At 52.9% G+C, this 19,994-nt stretch overlaps 7 protein-coding genes across 7 annotated transcripts; 3 read left to right on the forward strand and 4 right to left on the reverse strand.

Annotated features, from left to right (window-relative positions):
- Positions 1–1,750: 1,750 nt before the first annotated feature.
- EsH8_VI_000854 (uncharacterized protein) lies at positions 1,751–2,413 on the reverse strand (the record flags this gene model as incomplete). The annotated part of the gene is made up of 1 exon (XM_083272107.1): positions 1,751–2,413. The coding sequence occupies one exon, from the start codon at positions 2,411–2,413 to the stop codon at positions 1,751–1,753; it is 663 nt and encodes a 220-aa protein (XP_083127281.1).
- A 1,213-nt stretch (positions 2,414–3,626) lies between these two features.
- EsH8_VI_000855 (uncharacterized protein) lies at positions 3,627–3,945 on the forward strand (the record flags this gene model as incomplete). The annotated part of the gene is made up of 2 exons (XM_083272108.1): positions 3,627–3,777; positions 3,830–3,945. 2 exons carry the CDS (start codon positions 3,627–3,629, stop codon positions 3,943–3,945), a joined length of 267 nt encoding a protein of 88 aa, XP_083127282.1.
- A 211-nt stretch (positions 3,946–4,156) lies between these two features.
- Positions 4,157–6,026, reverse strand: EsH8_VI_000856 (amino acid/polyamine transporter I; the record flags this gene model as incomplete). Its single annotated transcript, XM_083272109.1, has 5 exons — positions 4,157–4,508; positions 4,568–4,689; positions 4,749–5,008; positions 5,070–5,768; positions 5,843–6,026. 5 exons carry the CDS (start codon positions 6,024–6,026, stop codon positions 4,157–4,159), a joined length of 1,617 nt encoding a protein of 538 aa, XP_083127283.1.
- Positions 6,027–8,147: 2,121 nt separating this feature from the next.
- Positions 8,148–10,468, reverse strand: EsH8_VI_000857 (uncharacterized protein; the record flags this gene model as incomplete). Its single annotated transcript, XM_083272110.1, has 2 exons — positions 8,148–10,269; positions 10,335–10,468. The coding sequence occupies 2 exons, from the start codon at positions 10,466–10,468 to the stop codon at positions 8,148–8,150; spliced, it is 2,256 nt and encodes a 751-aa protein (XP_083127284.1).
- A 2,286-nt stretch (positions 10,469–12,754) lies between these two features.
- On the forward strand, positions 12,755–14,489 carry EsH8_VI_000858 (cytochrome P450; the record flags this gene model as incomplete). Its single annotated transcript, XM_083272111.1, has 5 exons — positions 12,755–13,193; positions 13,253–13,712; positions 13,771–14,066; positions 14,142–14,243; positions 14,299–14,489. The coding sequence occupies 5 exons, from the start codon at positions 12,755–12,757 to the stop codon at positions 14,487–14,489; spliced, it is 1,488 nt and encodes a 495-aa protein (XP_083127285.1).
- A 267-nt stretch (positions 14,490–14,756) lies between these two features.
- EsH8_VI_000859 (isopenicillin N synthase family dioxygenase) lies at positions 14,757–15,948 on the reverse strand (the record flags this gene model as incomplete). Its single annotated transcript, XM_083272112.1, has 4 exons — positions 14,757–15,314; positions 15,380–15,557; positions 15,623–15,648; positions 15,730–15,948. The coding sequence occupies 4 exons, from the start codon at positions 15,946–15,948 to the stop codon at positions 14,757–14,759; spliced, it is 981 nt and encodes a 326-aa protein (XP_083127286.1).
- Positions 15,949–17,898: 1,950 nt separating this feature from the next.
- On the forward strand, positions 17,899–19,593 carry EsH8_VI_000860 (nucleobase cation symporter-1 family protein; the record flags this gene model as incomplete). The annotated part of the gene is made up of 1 exon (XM_083272113.1): positions 17,899–19,593. The coding sequence occupies one exon, from the start codon at positions 17,899–17,901 to the stop codon at positions 19,591–19,593; it is 1,695 nt and encodes a 564-aa protein (XP_083127287.1).
- Between the last annotated feature and the right edge of the window lie 401 nt (positions 19,594–19,994).

The raw sequence follows: 19,994 nt of genomic DNA on the forward strand, positions 1-19,994 counted from the left end.
GGCTCTGAGGAGTATCCGTGTCTAGTATGGCGTCAGGATCCCGTTGTAGGCTGACGACAAAAAAAAAAAAAGCAACGAAACTGAGCCACCAGTTACCGTGTAACCGTATTTTTTAGTAAAGGCTTATTGTGCCTTTGATAAGACAAATACTATGTGCTTCACCCCAAATTTGTGTTATTTGGAAGCTTGATTGTGTCTGCTGAGGCACCCTACTGATTTCAAAGAACTGTTCATCAGTCAACAACGAACATCTCAAGCAAGGTCCATGTCATAATTATCAAATTGAAAACCGCTGTCTCAAGAGTAGGCAAAGCCTCCCTTTGTCCACACTCGATCTATCTTTGTTTGAATGTCATCAGGGTCACCACAACCCAAGCAAAAACAGTGATCCACGTGGGGGAACGCCGCCAACGAATCCTTGGGTTGCTGGATTTTCAACTTGGCGTTCTTCAAACCATTGGAAAGATGGGAGCAGAATCATAAATGCGAGGAGTGAACCCCGGGACATGAATTGTGGGATCTTAGCACCAGTCGCCTGCCTGAATGGGTGTTCGTGGGGTTTGGCGCGACATTCTTCGGCCTAGTGGCTCATAAACAAGCAAGGCGATTAGTCAATAGCATTCAAAAGCCATGCAACCAGGAATCATTTGAGATAATCTACGCGGAAGGCAGCGGTGAAGGAAACCGCGCACGTTCGACTGCCATACCGGTACAGTATTGAATGCTAGGTTATGGTATGGATGAAGCAAAGAGACTCGTACCCATGTTGCCACTGACCTTCTCTTTGTTTGGAGATGCTTAGACATCTACTTTACGCCAGCTGCATTGTGATGGAGTATTTTAATCTCAGAAGAAGAGCGATGATTCTCCTCATGTGAGATCAAGAGGGTGCATGTCACATATGCCCGGCTGTGTTTGAAGGTTATACATTATTGAGATCATTCTAAAGTATGAACCAAGCTTCACTGGTTTAATAAGGGGTTCGGAGATTGATGTACATGATCTTAGTTAACTGACTTAAATCATATACTCGAATGGTCACGCAGAACCCATGTGTAATGAAAATCTGTCAACATCTTCCAAGTTGCCACAAGTTGCCAAGATTCCTTTCCTTTCGAACTTTGACCGAAAGAGTGGTGGAAGAGAAAAGAAGGTCTCCTTGACTTGAAAAGTCATAAGACGCTGCTTGCCTTGGAGTGTCTGGATTTCAGTGCGCACCGACGACGGACGAGTGGCTGTTTGATAGAAAGCCCAGCGCATTGGGTCTGCTTAATGGCAAGATACTAATGGGAACCGGGCATGTTGATGACACCATCAAATTTGACTTGTTCCTAGTCCCATGGACAACGTTTACTACTACTCTCCGGCTGGTCGACTGCATCACTCGTTGGCATTCAGACAATAGTAATACTAAAAGTTTGCCATGCATAGTAGCGGTAGACCAAATGAGATTGCATTGGATAAGGCGGCACTTCTCATATTTTGCGCCTTCAATGAGCATTCCCGACAGCCTTTGACCATTAATAGACTCGTGTGAGAAAATCCACAACCTTCAGCCTGGATCATGGATCCATCAGTAGTTCCACGGAATCCGATATGCATTGTATGGTTGAAACAAATCCAATACTCCTGGTATATCATTAACACCTTATATGTGTCCCTTGAAGTCGTAAATAACGTAGCCCTTGTAACTACCCAAGGGAGCTTTTCATTATGTATCACGTCTCCCGTCCTCGTTTTCCAGTGAAGTCTACTTCCGACCACCATTGGCTAGTCGGTTGACAAGTAGTCCTCCAAGTGTAGCCTGCAGGGCATCTTTCTTGCTGCTTCCGTGGTCTCTAGAGCCGGAACCGGAACCATTGTTGTTGAACGCCGCAAAGGCTGCGGCGCCCGCCGCGGCAGTAGCCATCTTTGTACCCTTCCTCGACCAAGAAGTCTTCTCATTCCTCATTCTCCAAGCCTCGGTCGCGCCGGCTACAACTGCAGCACTGGCAGCTGCCTGTAGCATAGCAGCCTTGTCTGAACCGCGACGCTGTAGCCCTGACCGTGGCCTCGAGCTTCCGGATACCTTGCTATCCCTCCGTCGGCTGCTGTGTCCGTGACCTCGTCGGCGATGCCGATCATCCTCACTATCGGAGTACTCTGAGTATCCATCGTAGCTGTCATAACGGCCCCGACCGGTAGGGCGGCTCGGGTGGTGGCCTTCAGAGCGGGCGCGGCTGGGGCGGACGGGGCTCGGCGAGTCGTATCGTCGCCTGCGGTGCCCCCCCACATCGGCGTCATCGTACCTGTGGGCACTACGAGAGACACGGCGCGATGGTCTCGGACGGTCGTAGGCGTCATCGTAATAGGGAGGTTCGTCGTCGTAGACAACACGCTCCTTGTGGTGGTGGTCTGGGTGTCGTGACGGCATGTTGGGCGAATTGATTGTCGGGATCACCACGTGGGAAGCTCCTGGAAGCCGCTAAAGGGTCTAAAAACGAAAAGGGCTAAAGCTCAAGTTTGGTCGACCACTGGCGAACTAATTTTCTGGTTCTTTTGCTACCGGAGAGTGACGCCTTGATTTGTGATGGTCTTAGAGCCCGGCTCGCACGATCCGACCGGGGAAGCGCTGATTGACCTGGGGTGGGGGAGGAAGACGTTTCTGGGACTTCGAATTTATTGGTAATATGATTGAAAATCACGCGGATATTCTGTGAAAAAAGGAATAAGTGCGACGGCATACCAGAATTGGTAGCGGGGGGTACTCGATTTTGGTCATTTCGTTTGTCCCAAGCAGCAAAACACCAAGAATTTTGGCTGGCAGTTGGTACCCGACTCGGCAGGATTAATCTTGCTTGCCCATTGCTTATTTCCTGATAATGTGATGTAACAGTTAAGGCAAGCGGGGATCATTGCTGTTTCGGTGGGGATGTGAGGCGGATTGAGGCGACCAGAGACGTCAATATGATGCGGCCCGGGTACCCGCGCCGCTGGGCGAAACACGGCATGATGTCAGACCGAACGTGCGCCCAGGGTTTATCTCGGTGAGACCTGACCCCACCGAGAAAGTCGAGAGTCTAGAGGTGTGGGCAGCTGCTCACCGAGACAACCCAGGACGATTCTGAGCCATTGTCCAATCGGGGTTGAGTTGATCGATCGGCGAATATCGTTGGTGAAGAGATCTCACAGGGTTGAACAAGGGGGATCGTGTTCTTTTGGTTACATCGCTGCTAGTAAATAGTTAGGCTAGTCGATGAATCTTTGACAAACATTCATAAATTGAATGCTTCATTGTGGCGCTATTAGGGGATGTAACAATTCAAGCCGGGGCACAGAGGTTCGTTCAGCTGAAAGCTGTACGGTCTAGTTGATAGCGCGCGTTGATGGGCGTTTCTTCTTCTAAATGACAGCGTCATAGACATCGTGCAAAACTAACGATGATATCACGATTTAGTTTGTTGTTTTCAGCCCAGAACGGCAAAAATCACTGATAAAACGCCAACAAAATATCTATTTGAAGTCAGTTGATTCCCCAGAAAGCAGCAGATAGTTTAATATCTCCATATCATCGAGGCATTAGCTTCAGAACTTCAAGTTAAATTTCACACTACCTAGTCAACACGTCCATTCAAGTCATTGCTAGGATGCCTTCCAACGAAATCCCCAGCGGCGAAGTCAAGGATAACGAATATGTGTCGCGCCAGGGTGATCGTGAGCCCATCAGTGTTCTTGGAGACGATGCCAAGATCGATGACCCCATCGATGCAGAGACTGCCGACAGTGATGCTCAACTTGGTAAGTCTATCTCTTATATTCTTGAATATCACATCACTGATGACTACTGCAGAACGTGACGATAAGGAGGCTATAGACAAAAGCAACATTGTTGATGAGCGTACCCGTGGTGCCAAGCCGACGGGGCAATACCGCGAACCTGGTGATACGGAAGGGTTGGAGCGTTAGCATTTCAATGCGTGGTCGATACGTATTTTTGCCAATTACGGCGGATGGCATTAAATATATATAAATACATATATACTATCTTAAAACAGTCTTATTATTTCATTTAGTGTCGAACGTATGTTACGCAAATGTTGGGGTATTAAGCTCCTGCCAAATAATTTTGATCCATAGCAGGCCACTGAAGCGGACCATGTTTATTTTCAGTCATGTCTCACTCAACCGGGCCAGAAAGACCAGTTTTGGTGCTGATCTTACGATATCGGATGACCTCATTGCCCTCCGCATCGAAAGTTCTTTCGGCCACGATCTTGTAGCCGCCAATTGCGGGTATGATCTTGGTCCAGAATCCCCAGTACACACCACCCAGGAGTAGCACACCAACACCGACAATGGGGAAGACGTAGTACGGGTAGCCTTCGGCAGTCCAAGACCCAGTTGGAGGGATGAAGGGGACAATGCATAGGAAGACGTTCGCCAGGACATAGATGACTGTGATGGGGAAGTAAGTGTGCCAGGGCGACGTCCAGTTCTCCTTCTTGGTCCATTGAAGGTAAAGTAGACCGCTATCATCAATGTTAGCCACTTTATCGAGGCAGGAGACGTCTTGGAACTTATAACGTACATTCCAACAAAAGCATTGATCCAAGCACCAGGGTAGGTATACAAATCGGTGATGAAATTGTATGCGGGACCAGCAGGTGGCGCAACGAGAACAATGACGGTGACAATCCAGTGGAGGAATAGCTATTCAGGGGTCAGCACGATAAACATCTTGGTAGTACCAGATCCCAGGTCAAACACACCGAAGCTGCAGGAGCGTTAAAGGGTTTGTTGGAAGCCCAGAATCGACTGAACGGCAGGAGGCCCTCCTTGGCCAACTCTTGGTTCAGACGGGCGTGGGCGAAGCTGACAGCAAGCACATTGCCCAAGTTGCTGATGGCTACGAAGGCGGGGAGGGCCCTAGCACCGGCGCTGTTGCCAAAAACATTGCGGAAAAAGACACCAGCGACGATGACCTCGGAGGTAGCAAGCTGGGACTTGGGGATGGCGGCAAAATAGGCCACTGTAGGGACTGTTAGTATCACCATAGCAACCATTGAGCATGGCATAGCGGTCAAACTTACCGTTGGCAAGGACGTAGAGGATGGTTACTCCGCCAATGGCGAGGGGAGCGGCGATAGCAAGTGTCTTGCGGGGGTTCTTCAACTCGCCAACGACGTAGTTGGCGTTCTCCCAGCCCTTGTAGCTGTAAATGATGCGGAGCAAAGCAGTTGCGTAGCCGTAGACACCGCCATTACCATATCCCTCTCCCTCCTCGATGCGGAAAGCGTTGTCGAAGTTGTGAGGGTTGGGCACGAGGCGACGGCCAGCGAGGGCAGCAAACCCGGAAAAGACGATAAAGATCAGGACGATGACCTTGAAGACACCAAGAACGTTGAAGAGGCGAATACCCCATTTGGGAGTGATGGCGTGGATGCCGACGGCAAAGGTGGCACCGGCGATACCAATGCCGCGGGCAACCCAGCCATCCGGGGCTTCTGAGCCAGATGCGAAGAGTATATATCGGCCAAAGGCGAGCGAGTTTCCGGAGGAGAATCCGAGAAGGATCATCTGCGAGGCCAAGACACAGGTCGCGAGGTACTTGGGGTGCTTGTAGGCGCGCTCGAGGTAGTTTTTCTCACCGCCGGAGCGGGGAATGGCGAGGCCGAACTCGAGGAAGACGCTCATACCACAGAAGGTAAGGACGCCGCCAATGACCCAGAGCATCAGTGCGACGCCGACGGAGCCAGTCGACTGGAAAATACCGGACGGGGTAGAGAAGACTGAGGCTAGTCAGCAAAGTGCGTGTTGCAGACGGGTAGGCGAGTATCGACGCCCGCCAGATCGTCGGACTTACTTCCGGTACCAATCATCTTGTTCAGAATAAGGAACACGGCACCTGTGACACCAATCTTGCGTGACTCGTCGAAAGCGTAGGTTTCCTGCTGCTTGACAACTCCCACTGCCTCCGCCGAGGCGTCGTCTCGCGCCGCATGCGTGTCCTCTCCGACATGGTAGTCGTACTTGGCTGGTTCACTCATGGCTCGTTCTCGGTGCGCGAAACGTCAACCAGCCGTGGTTGAAGCTGCGACTAGCGTGATCGTGTATAGAAATACAAGACTAGCTGGGCCAGCTAGACTTTCCAACAGCCACTCGAAGAACAAGACAAGTAGAGCTTCGGAGCTAAAGTGAGACAGTCAACAGAGACGTGGTCTTCGGGGGTTACCAGGAACTATATACCCAGGAGGTACCCTAGCTCCAGCTACTTGCTGCATCTGTAACCCAAGACAAAACTGCAGGGAGGGAAAAAAAAAGATGAACGGGTGATCATCCCATACAGGGCCTCGAATTGCTTAGAATGCCCCCGCACGTCATTGCGCTGCAACGTCACGCAAAGTGCGAACCGACTCGCTGCGTGGTTCCACGAGGACGGAATACCCATGTGATGTGTAGAAAAATGAGCACCGTTGCAGCCTACTGAGTGACGAACCCTGAAGGCCCGAACGAACCAGGCGTCGCAGAAACCACAAAATAGCCTCAGTTGCTAATACCCACACCCCACTCCAACTGGTCAAATCTTAAAAAGTTTTCGTGCTTCCAGAAGGAATTGGACATGGATGTGTGCCACGGCGCCACGGGGGGGCTGACACGAGGCGACGACGGGCGCCACTGGGCGCTGGGAGGGTGCTGAGCTGCCTCTTTGAAGCTGAATCGCAATAAATGCCGGCAAGCTCGCCAGGACGCAGCTGTCCAGTGATGCGGCGTCCTCGGCGCGTTGGCGATGCGAGATGGCCCTGAATGGTCCGGTTGGATGAGATGGGCGGCGTCGCCAAGAGGGCGTCAGCAGGCTGGGCCGTCTCGGCGGTGGAAAGTGTGCCCGGAGAGGCACCTGGGAAACATTGAAGACCATCCAGTTGCGGAAGGTCACCTGGAGGCGGGCAAGATCAGAACACGACCCAATGTAAAGCTGCTTGGCGTTTCTCTCGGGCCCTCGGAGAGCCTGGAGACACTGGAGACACACACTGGAGTCCCCGGGGACCCCAGGACTGCTGTGGAGTGGTGGGGGCGCTTCTTTGTCTTGGGATGCAGCATCGTTGCAGTGCCAAGAAATACGGTGGTGAGAAAGAGGAAAGACAGAGGCGTTTTCGTCCATGTCGTGCTCGCGGGGGTGCGATGGCGACAGATGCCGGACCGAAACGTGCCCCAGGCTTACCCATGATTTACAACCGTCTCGCTCTGTTTTGTGCGCTAAACCCTTCAATACCCGCTGCTGTGCATCGATTGCCCCAGCAGAGGTTAACTCTAAATGAGTGCCTATGTCGTTAGGCAAGTCGAGCTACGATCTTGGCGTCGATTTAGCAGCGATGCATCCAATGTTAGTCTCTCCACTCTATCAGTAAAGACCTTCCTCGACAAGTCGGTCTCCCTCCAGAAAAGCTCCACTGCTTCTTCTCATCGCTTGGCCTTCTTCCCATCTTCAGTTCAGTTGGATCCTCGTCGGGTTCGGATAGTCATCCCGGGGGAGGGGCCACAGCCCAGAAGCAAATTCAACGGACCCTTCGGCGACCGACCACTTGCAGGCACCCTGGCCACCTGCTACAACGCGCGTTGGTGTGGGTTCGCCGAGCCTTCTATCCTTGACATCAAAGTCCCAAATTATCACCAGGAGCCAAGGATGGTCCCCTGCGCTGTTATGAACACCTTGTATTGTTCAAAATACCCATTGAACCGTGCGGTGGAAAGGAATCGTTGAAAATGTGTACCAGATCCGAGCCCGAAGTTGAGTTGCCAAAGAGTTTTGCCAGCGGCAATGATCACTGCTAGAGAGCATTGTGTACGACTCTCAGCATAGCTACCTGGATGGGAATATTGTCTTCATCACACTTTTACCTAGTGTCTATTCAACTGCGTTGCAGATGCCCTTGCTATTTACATACATAAACCCGTACCTCAAGAGTACCGGCCGGGCCAGAAATGTACGCGAACGAGTTTGGCGCGAATAGAGAAAGGAGATCATTGTCATGCACCAGTCCAGCTCAATTTTTAAAACGGTTCGTGCTAGAAGATCTTTGTTTTCGACAATTCTATTGATGACAAGTATAAACGGCTCAGCGGTGGACTTCTTTTATGTGGCATTTGAAGAACAGTAAAACTCCGAATTGTTACACTATAATCGCTGAACTCCTTCGAATTGCCAGCCCTTGGCTCTCTGTCGGTAGTCTCTGCGTATTCTGTGGCTCTACCTCGCCGACCTTGCTTCCCGACAGCTCCTCTGCAAGATGCTTTTTGAAGAATTCGGTATGTGTTTCTGTTGAGGCACTAGCATTCTCCGTCATTGTTTCTTGAGATGTCGATTTGGACACTTTGTGCTCACCAACGACAGGTGAATGAGCTCGACTCCGTGCCGGAGACGGACTCAGTGTAGTACCGTCTGTATCGGGCTCCGAAGAAAACCTTGATGCTTCGATTCCCTCAGTAGCTGTCTGGGCGTTTGTCTCGTATAATGGTTGCGCCCCCGGCTGAATGATGAGCTCAGCGTTGCCTTTGTCAGGATATCTCTTCTTTATGTCGTCAAAAATGTCCCAAATATGAGTGAAGTAGGTGATCCTGGGAACATTCCGATCCCCGCCGTACTTATTGCGTCCCCAGATTTGGCCAACTAGGTACCCTGTTTCGTCATCCACAACAGCCGCTCCAGAGTCACCCGGCACACCAGGACCTCCCAGGATCCATTGTTCAGGTTCCAATCGATCTACCCAATTCTCGAGATACCATTCCCTGGTAATGAAGTCGGGTCTGTGACACATCAGAGACGGCGTTTCGCACACCGTTGCATATCTAAGGCCGCTAGTGCGTCCAGTTGTGCGAGCCACATGAAGCTTGGGGTCATCTTGGAATAACCCCTCGACGGGGTCGGAACGGTCCTCGAACTCTATGCCATCAGGGGCATACCGCAATCGGTTTTCGAGGATTTCGGCCGCCTCTGCTGTACAGATAGCCCAATCCGTGACAACGCAGTTGTTTCTCGAAGGTGCAAAGTTCTTGAGAGATCTGGACTCTCGCCAAGTGTCGTACATGCGTCCCGAGTAAGCCTTGAGTTTTGCTATCCGTCCAGGTTGTTTGCCATCAGAACAGTCCATCTCAGCCGGATGCACCAGATAAAGCTCAGGGATTTCATCTGTTGCTGCACTCAAGTTCGTCCAGTGTGGGTTGCCGTCAAAAAGATGCCAATTGACGAGCCAGCATCTCTTTCCCTCGTGCATGATCGCTGGACCAAGAGTCGCTGCGCCCGAACCTCCTTCGCAGCCCACAGAGTCTCCTAGGAGCCTCAAGGAGTGCCTCGAAGCGTTGCCAGGAGGATTCCAGTGGTCATCAACGTCACGACTTGACCTAGGAGCATCGGCGCTGTGCTCGACGGTGCCGACGGTGAATTCAACCTCGACCAGGAACTCCGCTGTTTTGAAATGCTCCTTGACATCATCTTTGACCTTTTCATCCACGGCTTCGGGAAGTTGCTCGAGCGTCATGACTTCCACAATCCTAGCACTGATGGCGTAGTTGAATTGAATCGTAACGCTATATGCGCCATTGTAGCTATCGTCCAACGTCTTTCTGAGGTCGGGAAGGGCCTTGTGCTCCCAAATATCATTGAAAGTCTTAGACGTCTTTGCTCTCTCTCGCAGCTGTTCTCGTATTCTTTGAAGGTTTGGCGTCGGTCGGGACATTGTTGAATGAGATCCTGACGTTTCGACAGTTGATCGGATCGCTTCCGACGGGACTTTTTGAGAACGCGGGATCACAGTGTCTTGATCTCTCTCCTCAGTAATATGTCTTTCCATGGGTTTCCCGAATGCCGCAGAGTTACGGTTCTGATGCCGCTGACCGCTGTCTGTGAATGCTGACTCTGAAATGGAATGAGTAGACTGAGAGGTATCCGAGTTTCGACGGAACAGATGTTTGATGCTGAAAGAGCTGCTTCGACGGCTCAGTTTGCTGCTCCACGTTGACGTTTTTGTTGACGACCTGGTAGTGTTGGGGGTATTTGAGGCGTTGGCCGAAGATGCATGCGCCTCATCCCTCAGCCGGCTCGGTGCAGCTGAGTCGCCATCCGCCGCGTGTTCTTCAACACGAATGTTTCGTCGTGGCTGTGGCTGTGGGAATTCTGCCGATGAACTACTTGGATGTTCGCGGGCCAAGAACCGTCCAAAAGGATGTCTCGCCGGCGATGTTTTTATTTCCTGAGCCGGGGCTTGAAGTTTCTTTTTCGATTCTGCGTTTTTCTCCCTAAAGCGCCAAATGTCAGCTTCATCCCTGGTCTCAAAGGCGCGCTTGGTTGTTGGGATCTGTACCTGATCTGCTTAGTCTTCGTCCTCCTGCTTTTGGGCTTGGATTTAGGCGTGTGGGTATTGTCGCCATGTTGTTTGGGCACAAATGCCGCCTTGACGTTCCACTTGATCTCCTTAAGAGTCTTATGAAAATGCATCTTGGGCCTCAATGCTGGTACAGTGTTCCGCTGTCAGGTCTGAGTGCGTCTCCCTGCCAAGAACGAGAAGCCCAATTGTGAAGCCCAGAACTCGAATTCCGAGCCCTGTGGCAGGAGAGATCAGCCGTTCTGGACATGGTGCTGACTTAAATGCCCAAGATCCACCAGAGCCTTATGAAGTGCGGATCTGGTATCCTGTCGAAAGTGTCGCCAGAATGCCCCGGCTGTCTCGTGGCGTTGGGGCTATGCTCGGTGAGGATATGGAAAAAGCCCAGAGGCAGCCCAATGCGACACCAGAAAAGTGCATAGCCACCAACCCTCCTGGTTGTGCACAGCCAATGAGTCTGTCTTACACATGCTTGCTAGGTTTTCAGCCTCAATGCCGTAGCGAAGGATTATCTTAGTGGACTACGTATTGCAATTAAATTGCCAACTCCCGCAAGGCCCAATATTTCCCGTCATGTGCAATGAGAGAGCCTCGTTCTTAGGAAACGGCTTTGGCTACAAACCTTCCTCATATTCTGTGTTGTACCTTTCTTTAGATGCTTTAATGTTTTCAATGCATGACTTTTGTTGCGTCTCTGACTTGAGAGGAGAGGAGCTGCCAATAGGTGTTTGTAACCAACGCTGATCAGGCTGGGACATCTACTATCTGTTTTGGGAGAGCATGCTGCTCAGCTGCTATAAATCGTCAATTTTGGAACACGTTTCTATTGAGTATTGAGTTCATTATTTGACTTCTCCATCAGTGAGCCAAGGAAATGATTCATACAGTCGAATTGGGTCGATGGATTAGTACACGCGCGTTAAGAGTGGCGGTGTGATTCACACCTCTCACATCGATGAATTCCGAGGCAACAATTAAATAATGCCACACGCGCGCTGCTATGCATCTCGAAAACAATTCGTTCTTTGCCTTGCTATGAATGAGCCGATTCACTTTAAAGCCCAAGAGTCTGCCTCCACTATAACCAGAACGCATGCTGATCGATGCGTGGGCGCACTAAACACCAAATGCAACCATGACCATACATATTGCCCGACCGTGTGTAGCCGACTACCTGCATGGACTCCGTGAGGAAGCGATGGCGGTTGAGAACGAAGCCATCACCAACCACGTTATATAACGACTAAACTGCCTGATTATTACCACGTTAGGGAAGTGAGTGCCGAGGACCGTGTTTTATTGCCTGTCCCAATTGTACCCACATTGAGGGCTTCACCCCGTCCACCAATGTCCCACATGAATGTGCCAAACAGAGCACCACACCAGCGAGGAAGCAATTCGCACCCACGGTCTATTAGTCTAGTTGGTTAGGACGTCGGATTCTGATCTAATAATCAGTTCCTTCCGTAAGCCCAGGTTCGAATCCTGGATGGACCTAATATTTTGCTCTTGACGCCAAAAGATCATCACCGAGGACATGCTTTGAGGCTTAGGGCGGGTTTCTTCCATCTTTAGTTTGAATTCTTGACAAGATTTGAGTCGGAGTGGTCCCGGTGTGAAATTAATCGGTCTGTCGATATATGTATCAATCATGACTATACTTGTCACATTATCCCTATGCGTTGACCGCCTAAGCCAAACGTTCTACCTAACTAATCTAAAGTCGTCTGACAACATATTCTCATGCTAGTTTCTCAGCCATTTCCCGGAGCTCCGGCCCATAATAAACATTTGGGCGGACGTCCGGACACACGAAGTTGGATGACCATCGGCCGAAACTGGGAGAGTTGGCAACAAATCTCAGGTGATACTTTTCTGTAACGCGGATTCTTTCAGGATCATTTTGCAGCCCTCGCCATCGGATCTGGAAAGCCCAGTCGCTTCCGCCCATCCCGCGTGATGTCACATCCTCTCGTGTCTTGTTCGTACATAATTTGACTTTCTGGGATGGATGGGGAAGCGCGACGGAACCGATGGGGTCTTGCTGGCATTTCCTCTTAAAGCCTGCGGTAAAGTTAGGCCGACATCAGATGAAGCTTGGGAAGCCATATGAAATAAGTGCCGTCAGCCGAACATCGTGCTCTGATTTGAATGCTCTTAGCTCTGAGTCTCGAAACCCCCAACCAGTCTAATGCCCTGGGCGTAAAACAATGCTGGCGAGTGATGTTCTGCGAACCTCTGAGGCCTGCGGGCTCTCTTTCTTCACTGGAGTCGTGTTGCATCTTGTTATTTTTCGTTATGGGGAATGGGATCTTTCGGCGCAGCGTATCATTACCTCCTTCTCTCTTGCGTACGCGGCGACCGTGGCAGCGACAATGGCGGCGCCGATCGTTGCGCCTATGGTAGCACGCCCGATCGAGTCGAACGGACTGGTCGACGCAGCAAAAGCCGCCGCAACCATTTTCTCCTCGCTCATTATGGGCATTTACTCCAGCATGATGGTGTACCGCGGCATCTTTCATCGATTGCGCTCTTTTCCTGGGCCGTTTCTCGCCAAGTTCACGAATCTGTACGTCACGTTCAAGATATGGAATCGGATGCACCTCCACGAAGACGTTCGGAAGCTCCACGAGAAGTACGGCGATGTGGTTCGAGTTGGACCAACCGAGCTTTCCATCAACAAGCCAGGTGCTATCAATGCGGTTTTCCTCGAAACAGATTGTATGAAAGGCCCTTGGTATAACTTGCTCCATCCCATGGTTTCGATGCAGATGGTCCGAGACAAGGAAGCGCACTCAAGGCGCCGGAAGGCATGGGAATACGGGTTTACATCGAAATGTCAGTACTTACCTGCAAACCTATGGTCCATTGATAGTCATGCTGACTCTGAATGGCAGCCCTGCGCGATTACGAGCCTCGGGTGCTCAAGTACACAGACCAACTCCTTGCGGGCATCGAAGCCAGCGCCGGCACGAAATTCAACGTCGCGCTCTGGTTCAACTTCTACAGCTTCGACGTCATGGGGGAATTTTCACTTGGCCACGGCTTCCGTATGCTTGAAGACGGCGTGGCGCACTTTTACATGAACTCCCTCCACGACGAGACTAAGGCCGTGGGCAGATTTACACACGCCATGTGGGCGTTGCCGCTTTATCGAAAGATGGCGATATGGAACGCCGGCGTGAAGAAGTTCAAGACTTGGATCTCGGGGCAGGTGCAACAACGCATCCAAAACAAGCCCGATAGCCCGGACATCTTTACGTGGGTGTTGGAGGATTACGAGGCCAAGGAGAGCCGCTCGTTCCAGGATATGTTGAATCTGTTTGGAGACTGCATTCTCATTACGGTTGCTGGAAGGTGAGTGTCGCATGAGGGTTCTCCAGTGGGAATGAGACGCTGATGTGGTTATAATCAGCGACACGGTTGCGGCTGTACTGTCGTGTTTGTTCATGGAGCTGGCTCGGCACCCCAGGGAGTACAAAAAGCTCCAAGAGGAGATCGACGAGTACTTCCGCGAGCACGATAAGCCCGAACACGCCGCCCTTTCAAAACTGCGGTATCTTCAAGCTTGCATTGACGAGTCGCTTCGTCTTCACCCGCCGGTACCTTCGGGAGTTCAGCGGATGACGCCGCCAGAAGGTCTCCAGGTTGACGATATTTGGCTCCCAGGCGACACCATCGTCTTTGTGCCCTCTTACACACAGTATCGCGGTACGGTTTGAGAAATATTGCTAGGGTTTTCCAAACAACTATATATGGGTTGTTTGCTGATTTGCTGTTCCTTAGATGCCAGGTTCTTTGAGCAACCGGACGAATTTATCCCAGAACGTTGGATTGATCGACCCGACCTTGTCAAGAACGCCTCAGTGTACGTGCCTTTCTCCACAGGTAAGTTTGATACAATATGGCCACGTGGCTGAGAACGAAATACTGATAGTCCAAGGCCATGATGTCTGTATCGGCAAGCAGCTGGGTCTGCTGGAGACCCGGTTCGTGACCAGCGCTATAGTACACAAGTACAACCTCAGATATGCGGAGGGCCAGACTGGAGAGCGCTTCCTCGAAGGCAACAAGGATACCGGGACTCTTACCGTCGCCCCGCTCAACGTCGTATTCACGCCGAGAAAAGCATAATTTTGGGGTTGTCTAACAGTATAGTGTACCGACTTCTAACCGCTAAATGACCAATGGGGTTCTGGTAGTACTAAAACAGAGAATAAAATCATTGGCGTGATGATCTACATGGTCTCTGCTCATCGACAGATCATTTACATGTTTGGGTAGGAAAGCTGTATTATTTGCTTCGTGTGCTAAAAGGTCATAAATGTATCCACGCTACCACAACTAGATTCGCTTCATGCCAAACTTTTAAATGTTGCTATGCGACTCCAGTGATGGTGTTTACGCCTTGCCGTATGTGCCTCGTATCCGTCTTTCCAGGTGCTCTTGACTTGTAACCGGCTCGGCGCTCTCGTACCCCTTCCGCCGTAATACTTCCAGAAACTCGGCATCGATCCCAGTCTCGAGCTCGACCGGCCCATCTCTGCCTTTGATTGGTGCCAACACCACGTGCCGATCAGGCTGGATGAACACTGGTATGCTCAACCTCCCAACGTTCTCACTGGCAGACCTCGGGAACACCACTCGATGCACGGTAGACCGCAGTCTTCCCGCAGTCCAGAACTCCAGCGCGTCGCCGATATTCACGACAATGGCGTTTGGGATGCAGAGCACATCAGTCCATGTCCCATTCTGCTGGACCTGTAACCCGCCCTGATCGGAGGGCTGGCGAAAAAGCAACGTGAGAGAGCCGTAGTCCGAATGCGCGCCTGCGCGGATATCCTCAGACCCAGAAGTCGAGGTGTCGGCGAATGAAGGCTGGGAGACCGGGGGGTAGTTGATCAAACGCAGGCGGCAACTTTCCCCCGTGTGGGCTTTGGAGAGGAAATCTTTCGGCAGCTGGGTGCATTCAGCGACTCGATGGTTACTTTGCTTTCCCGCATATCCATGGATGTTATACTTACGCCTAGGCCAACTGCGAGGGCCTCCAACAGCACCCTCGCCAAATCATCGCAGCCGGCGAAGAAGGCGGCCATTGTCCCACGGCCGCATTCCAACTCGTCTGGGAGCACCTGCTCGGTTTTCCCAGGGTCTGATAGGTAGAAAGACTCCTTGACATCGCCAGGACCGTCTCCTGACAGTCTAACACAACGTGGCACTCAGCAGCGCAGGGCAGTCGACAAGGGGAAATGCGGCATGCGACTTACGTCTCTTCTCTCATTCCAGTGTAACCCTAGGGAGACAACGCCGGTCAGCACCAGATCGCCGATCGCCCTTATCGCTGAGAGGAAGCAGGACACAACGGCAGACTCACCAGGTCCCCACTGCCATTTGCGTAAGCCAACTTGTTTTCCAGGGGCGAGCTGAAGAATTCACCGGCGAGGGCAAACATGCCCGCAGCGGCGGCGTCGCCCAATTCGTGTCCAACGACATAAAAAAAGCCAGGGTCCTTGCCGACGCGCATCAGCTCGGCCGCTAGACCCTTGACGGAGTCGAATGACCGCAAATCAACGACAGGCAATGCCGCAGTCATGGCTTGGGTCCCCGATGGATGGCAACCCTGTTAATCTTTTTTAGAACAAAATGGAAGGAACAGATTAAGGCCTGGTTAACAGCCAACAAGAAAGGGAGAACTTGCGGGACAAGACTGCAATTCGGTGGTTTCAATAAAGCAAGGAAACAAGGCCGAGTTAAGACATGCAGATGTATGTATGTGGTGGATGTGATATATTCAGCCACGGCCGCTCGGTCTCAGCGCAGCAAAAAAAAGATGTGCACACTCCTCAGTTAAGTACCTCGATTCATTTACAAAGGGCGTATTGGAACGACGTTGAGATAACATCATGGGGTTATCTGTGTCGGGCCTCGAAGCTGCTAAAGCTGCAGAATTGCAGGCGGGGAAAACATTTCCGACAGAGGGAGAGCGCCTATATGTCTTTTGCCGCCATTGGAACGTGGGACAGGAGGAGAGGAGCACGCAGCAGAGTGGCTCGTTTTCCAGAGACAAAGGGACGCGGGAATGCCCGGGGACACGTGCGTCCGAAAGGCGTGACGAGGCCGGCTCTGCCCGTTCCTCCGTGCCGTGTCATGTATGCTCATGCCCGTCAAATTCCCATGCATGCTTGATGCAGTGTAGCAAACAAGGCGGGAGATAACGGAAACCTTGACCAGGAAAGCTTCAGAGGGGGTACGACGAGCGGTGGCACCACCAACAGAGCCAAGCGCAATCACTAGCCATGTGTTTGCGTAGTAGGGTGGATGAGCTGCAGAACACAAAGCGCTTATGAAGAGAGCAAACATTCAGGCTCAAGACACGGGAACCTAAGAGGTCAAGGGAGGGAGGGGAAGAAGTGAAATTGCTGGCTCGATGCCAAGCGAGCAAGAGAGCAAACGAACCCAGAAATTGGGGCAGGGCAAACAAAAATCCCAAGAACCAGCACCACCCCTGTCTGTTCCCTCGTCTTTCCCCTCTCCCTACCGACTGCCTGGTCAACCCCTCTGGCCTATCCTCGTTTGGGCCCAGGATCGCCGTGACCGCTGCAACTTCTGCATGGGAGCCAGTGCCACAAATATTAGAGAACTCCGAAATTTCAACCGTCTAGGCCCCAGCTTGCACGGACGACCTAACCCCATATCCCGATAATCTGACTGCGTGTTTGCTTCCCTACCTATATAGCATGATGCCAGTATTTCGTCCCCATCGAGCGCCACCGGCCCGCGGCTCCCTATGGTGGTCGGTGAGCTGACCCTGCAAATCGCCCATCACGGCCACCAAGGGCACCCCCCCATCATGTACGGAGAACTGTATACAGTAAGACTGTTTGCTCTTCCACATCACGCTGGCTTCCTTCAGCATGACAGCAACCCACCCACCGCTGTCTCCAATCCCTCGTCAGCTTGACATGGCCGGCACGCTGTGCCTCTCCCTCCTATCCCTCTCGTAGATTCCGTCTCCCGGTTTTCGGGATCCAGCAGAAATGACACCACTCGGCGCAAATATAAAACCCAAGGGCGTCTGGATGCCCCGAGACACACACTGTGACTTAGTCCCCTAAAATCACCCCTTGATCTTGGCCCTCTCCATCCCACGACCCGTCGATCCAGGCCTCCGCGATGTGGGTGGCCAGCTAAGCTTTCGTGTTAAGTCTGACAAAGTAACAAAAGCCGCTTCAGAATCGTCCGGTCCGCTTACGGCCTGGTGCCATCTCCATTGTGCGGCCCTAACCTTGTTACCCCCGCCTCGCCTCGTCTCATATCCCAGTCCATTCACTCCCCCTTCCATCGCTTCACCGCCCGGGCCGGCCTCGCCAGGCGGCGCACACAGCGCGGTTGCGTGCAGTAATAGCTCACCACCAAGTGAGAGAGGGTGGGAAGACAACACATCCATCCATCAACCGCCCAACAGCGGCAGTGACTGGACTAGCGGGAGACCGATCTACTACTGACCCGGAATCAATCCCAGAGGTCGGGTGACACCGCAAAGATGACGGTCGCGGCGCTCCTCCGCCGGATCGAAATCTCCCGCGAGGCCGATGTCGTCACCACGGCCTACATGAGCCGCGACACCAGGCCCCTCCCTCCCGATCGTCGCACCTACGGGCCTTGGCAGTTCGTCGGCCTCTGGGTCGTCACGGGCTCCTTCAACATCGGCGGCTGGACGACTGGCTCCTCGCTCATCGCGCTCGGCCTCAATGTCTGGCAGGCCATGCTGACCGTCATCGTCGGCCACTGCCTCGTCGGCCTCATCTGCGTGCTCGCAGGCGGGCCCGGGGCAAAGTGGCACATTGGCTTCTCCATTCTCCAAAAGGCGAGCTGGGGCATGCGCGGGGCCCTCTTCCCGCTCGTCCAGCGCATAATGCTCTCCTTCATCTGGTACTCTACCCAAGTCTACTGGGGCGGGCAGTGCGTGCGGACCTTCATCTCCTCCATGGCGCCGTCGTTCAACGGCCTCGACACGCCCTTGGCCAACGGCACCATGACAGTCGCAGACTTTGTTGGCTTCATCATCTTCTCCCTGCTGTGCCTCCCCTTGATTTACATCCGCCCGGAGCGCTACCACATCCCCTTCGCCATCGCCGCCTGCACCGTCATCCCCACCGTCTTCATCCTCCTCATCTGGTGCGTCTCAACGGCCCGTGGCGCGGGGCCGATGCTAGTCGACATAACCGCCACCGCGGGCGTGCAACAGGCGCGCGGTTCACATCTGGCTTGGATGCTGGCCCTCGGCATCTGCACCAACATTGGCGGCATCAGCACGCACATCTTTAGCCAGTCCGACTTCACGCGCTTCGCCCGCCGGCCCAAGGACCAGTTAATGTCGCAGCTGCTCTTCGTGCCTCTGAACACGATCCTCGTGTCCTTCATCGGCATCGTGTGCACGTCGTGCGCCGCGCAGCTGTTCCCCAAGACGCACGGTACGTTGGTGTGGGAGCCCTACCGGTTCCTCGACGCCCTGCAGGCGCACTACGAGAACTCGGCCGGCGCGCGGGCGGCCGTCTTCTTCGCGAGCCTGGCCTTCATCTTCGCGCAGTTTGGCATCGCCGTGGCCGAGAATGCGCTGTCCAACGGCATTGACCTGTCGGCCCTGCTCCCGCGGTACTTCAACCTGCGGCGGGGCGGGTACCTGACGGCGGCCTTCGCCTTCGTCATGCAGCCTTGGCAGCTGATGAATGGCGCGAGCAAGTTCCTTACCGTCATGGGCGGGTACGGCGTCTTCCTCGGCTCCATGACCGGCGTCATGTTTGCCGACTACTACATCGTGCGCGCACGGAAGCTCAGGCTGACGCACCTTTACGAAGCCAGCAGCAAGAGTATATACTGGTATTGGAAAGGCGTCAATTGGAGGGCCGGGATCGCCTGGACGACTGGCACCTTTTCACTGCTCCCCGGGTTCGTGCAGAGGGTGCGAGACCCTACCGTTGAGAAGAGGGGTTGGTCCCACCTGTATTACCTTGCTTGGCCACTGGGTTGCGTCTTGGCTGTCTTGATGTACTGTCTGCTGCATTATGCGTTCCCGATCGAGAGCCCTCGCACAGTTGACGAAGCTGATTACTTTGGAACCTTTGGCCCGCGCGAGGGGACTGTACTTGACGGGCGAGAACAGACCCTCTCGAAATCCTCTGCCGGAGCAGAAGGAGTTGCCAAGGACCGAGACGCGAGTGACGACAAGATGGCATGAGAACCGACCAAAGAAAGAGAAGGACAATGTTACTTTGAAAAGAAGGCGAATTTTCCATTTTCCCGGTTATAGCGCGGAGCTTATGATGGTGTGGCCACGAGGTGCAGGAGGTTGGTGGGAAGAGGGAGGTCGTCCTCCATATTTGAGTCAATCAAAAGATATCCCCGGCATCCATCCACACAGCGTGCTAGCTCCCCCCATGTGAACCCGCACGGGAGCCGCCTACTCCATCGCCGTGCTACGTAAGAGGAACCTTAGAATGAATGCAGACAGGGGTTTTTCCCTTCATTACGTGCCCTGCATCCAAGTGCCGAAGATGCAAGGTGCGGCCGGCGCGAATCGAGCGGCGCCATTCGGCCGGCTCGACAAGCGATGGGCGGCTAAGCTGTTGAATTCGACGA

The sequence above is a fragment of the Colletotrichum jinshuiense genome, chromosome 6 (genome assembly GCF_051148585.1).
Source record: "Colletotrichum jinshuiense chromosome 6, complete sequence".
Lineage (NCBI taxonomy): Eukaryota > Fungi > Ascomycota > Sordariomycetes > Glomerellales > Glomerellaceae > Colletotrichum > Colletotrichum jinshuiense.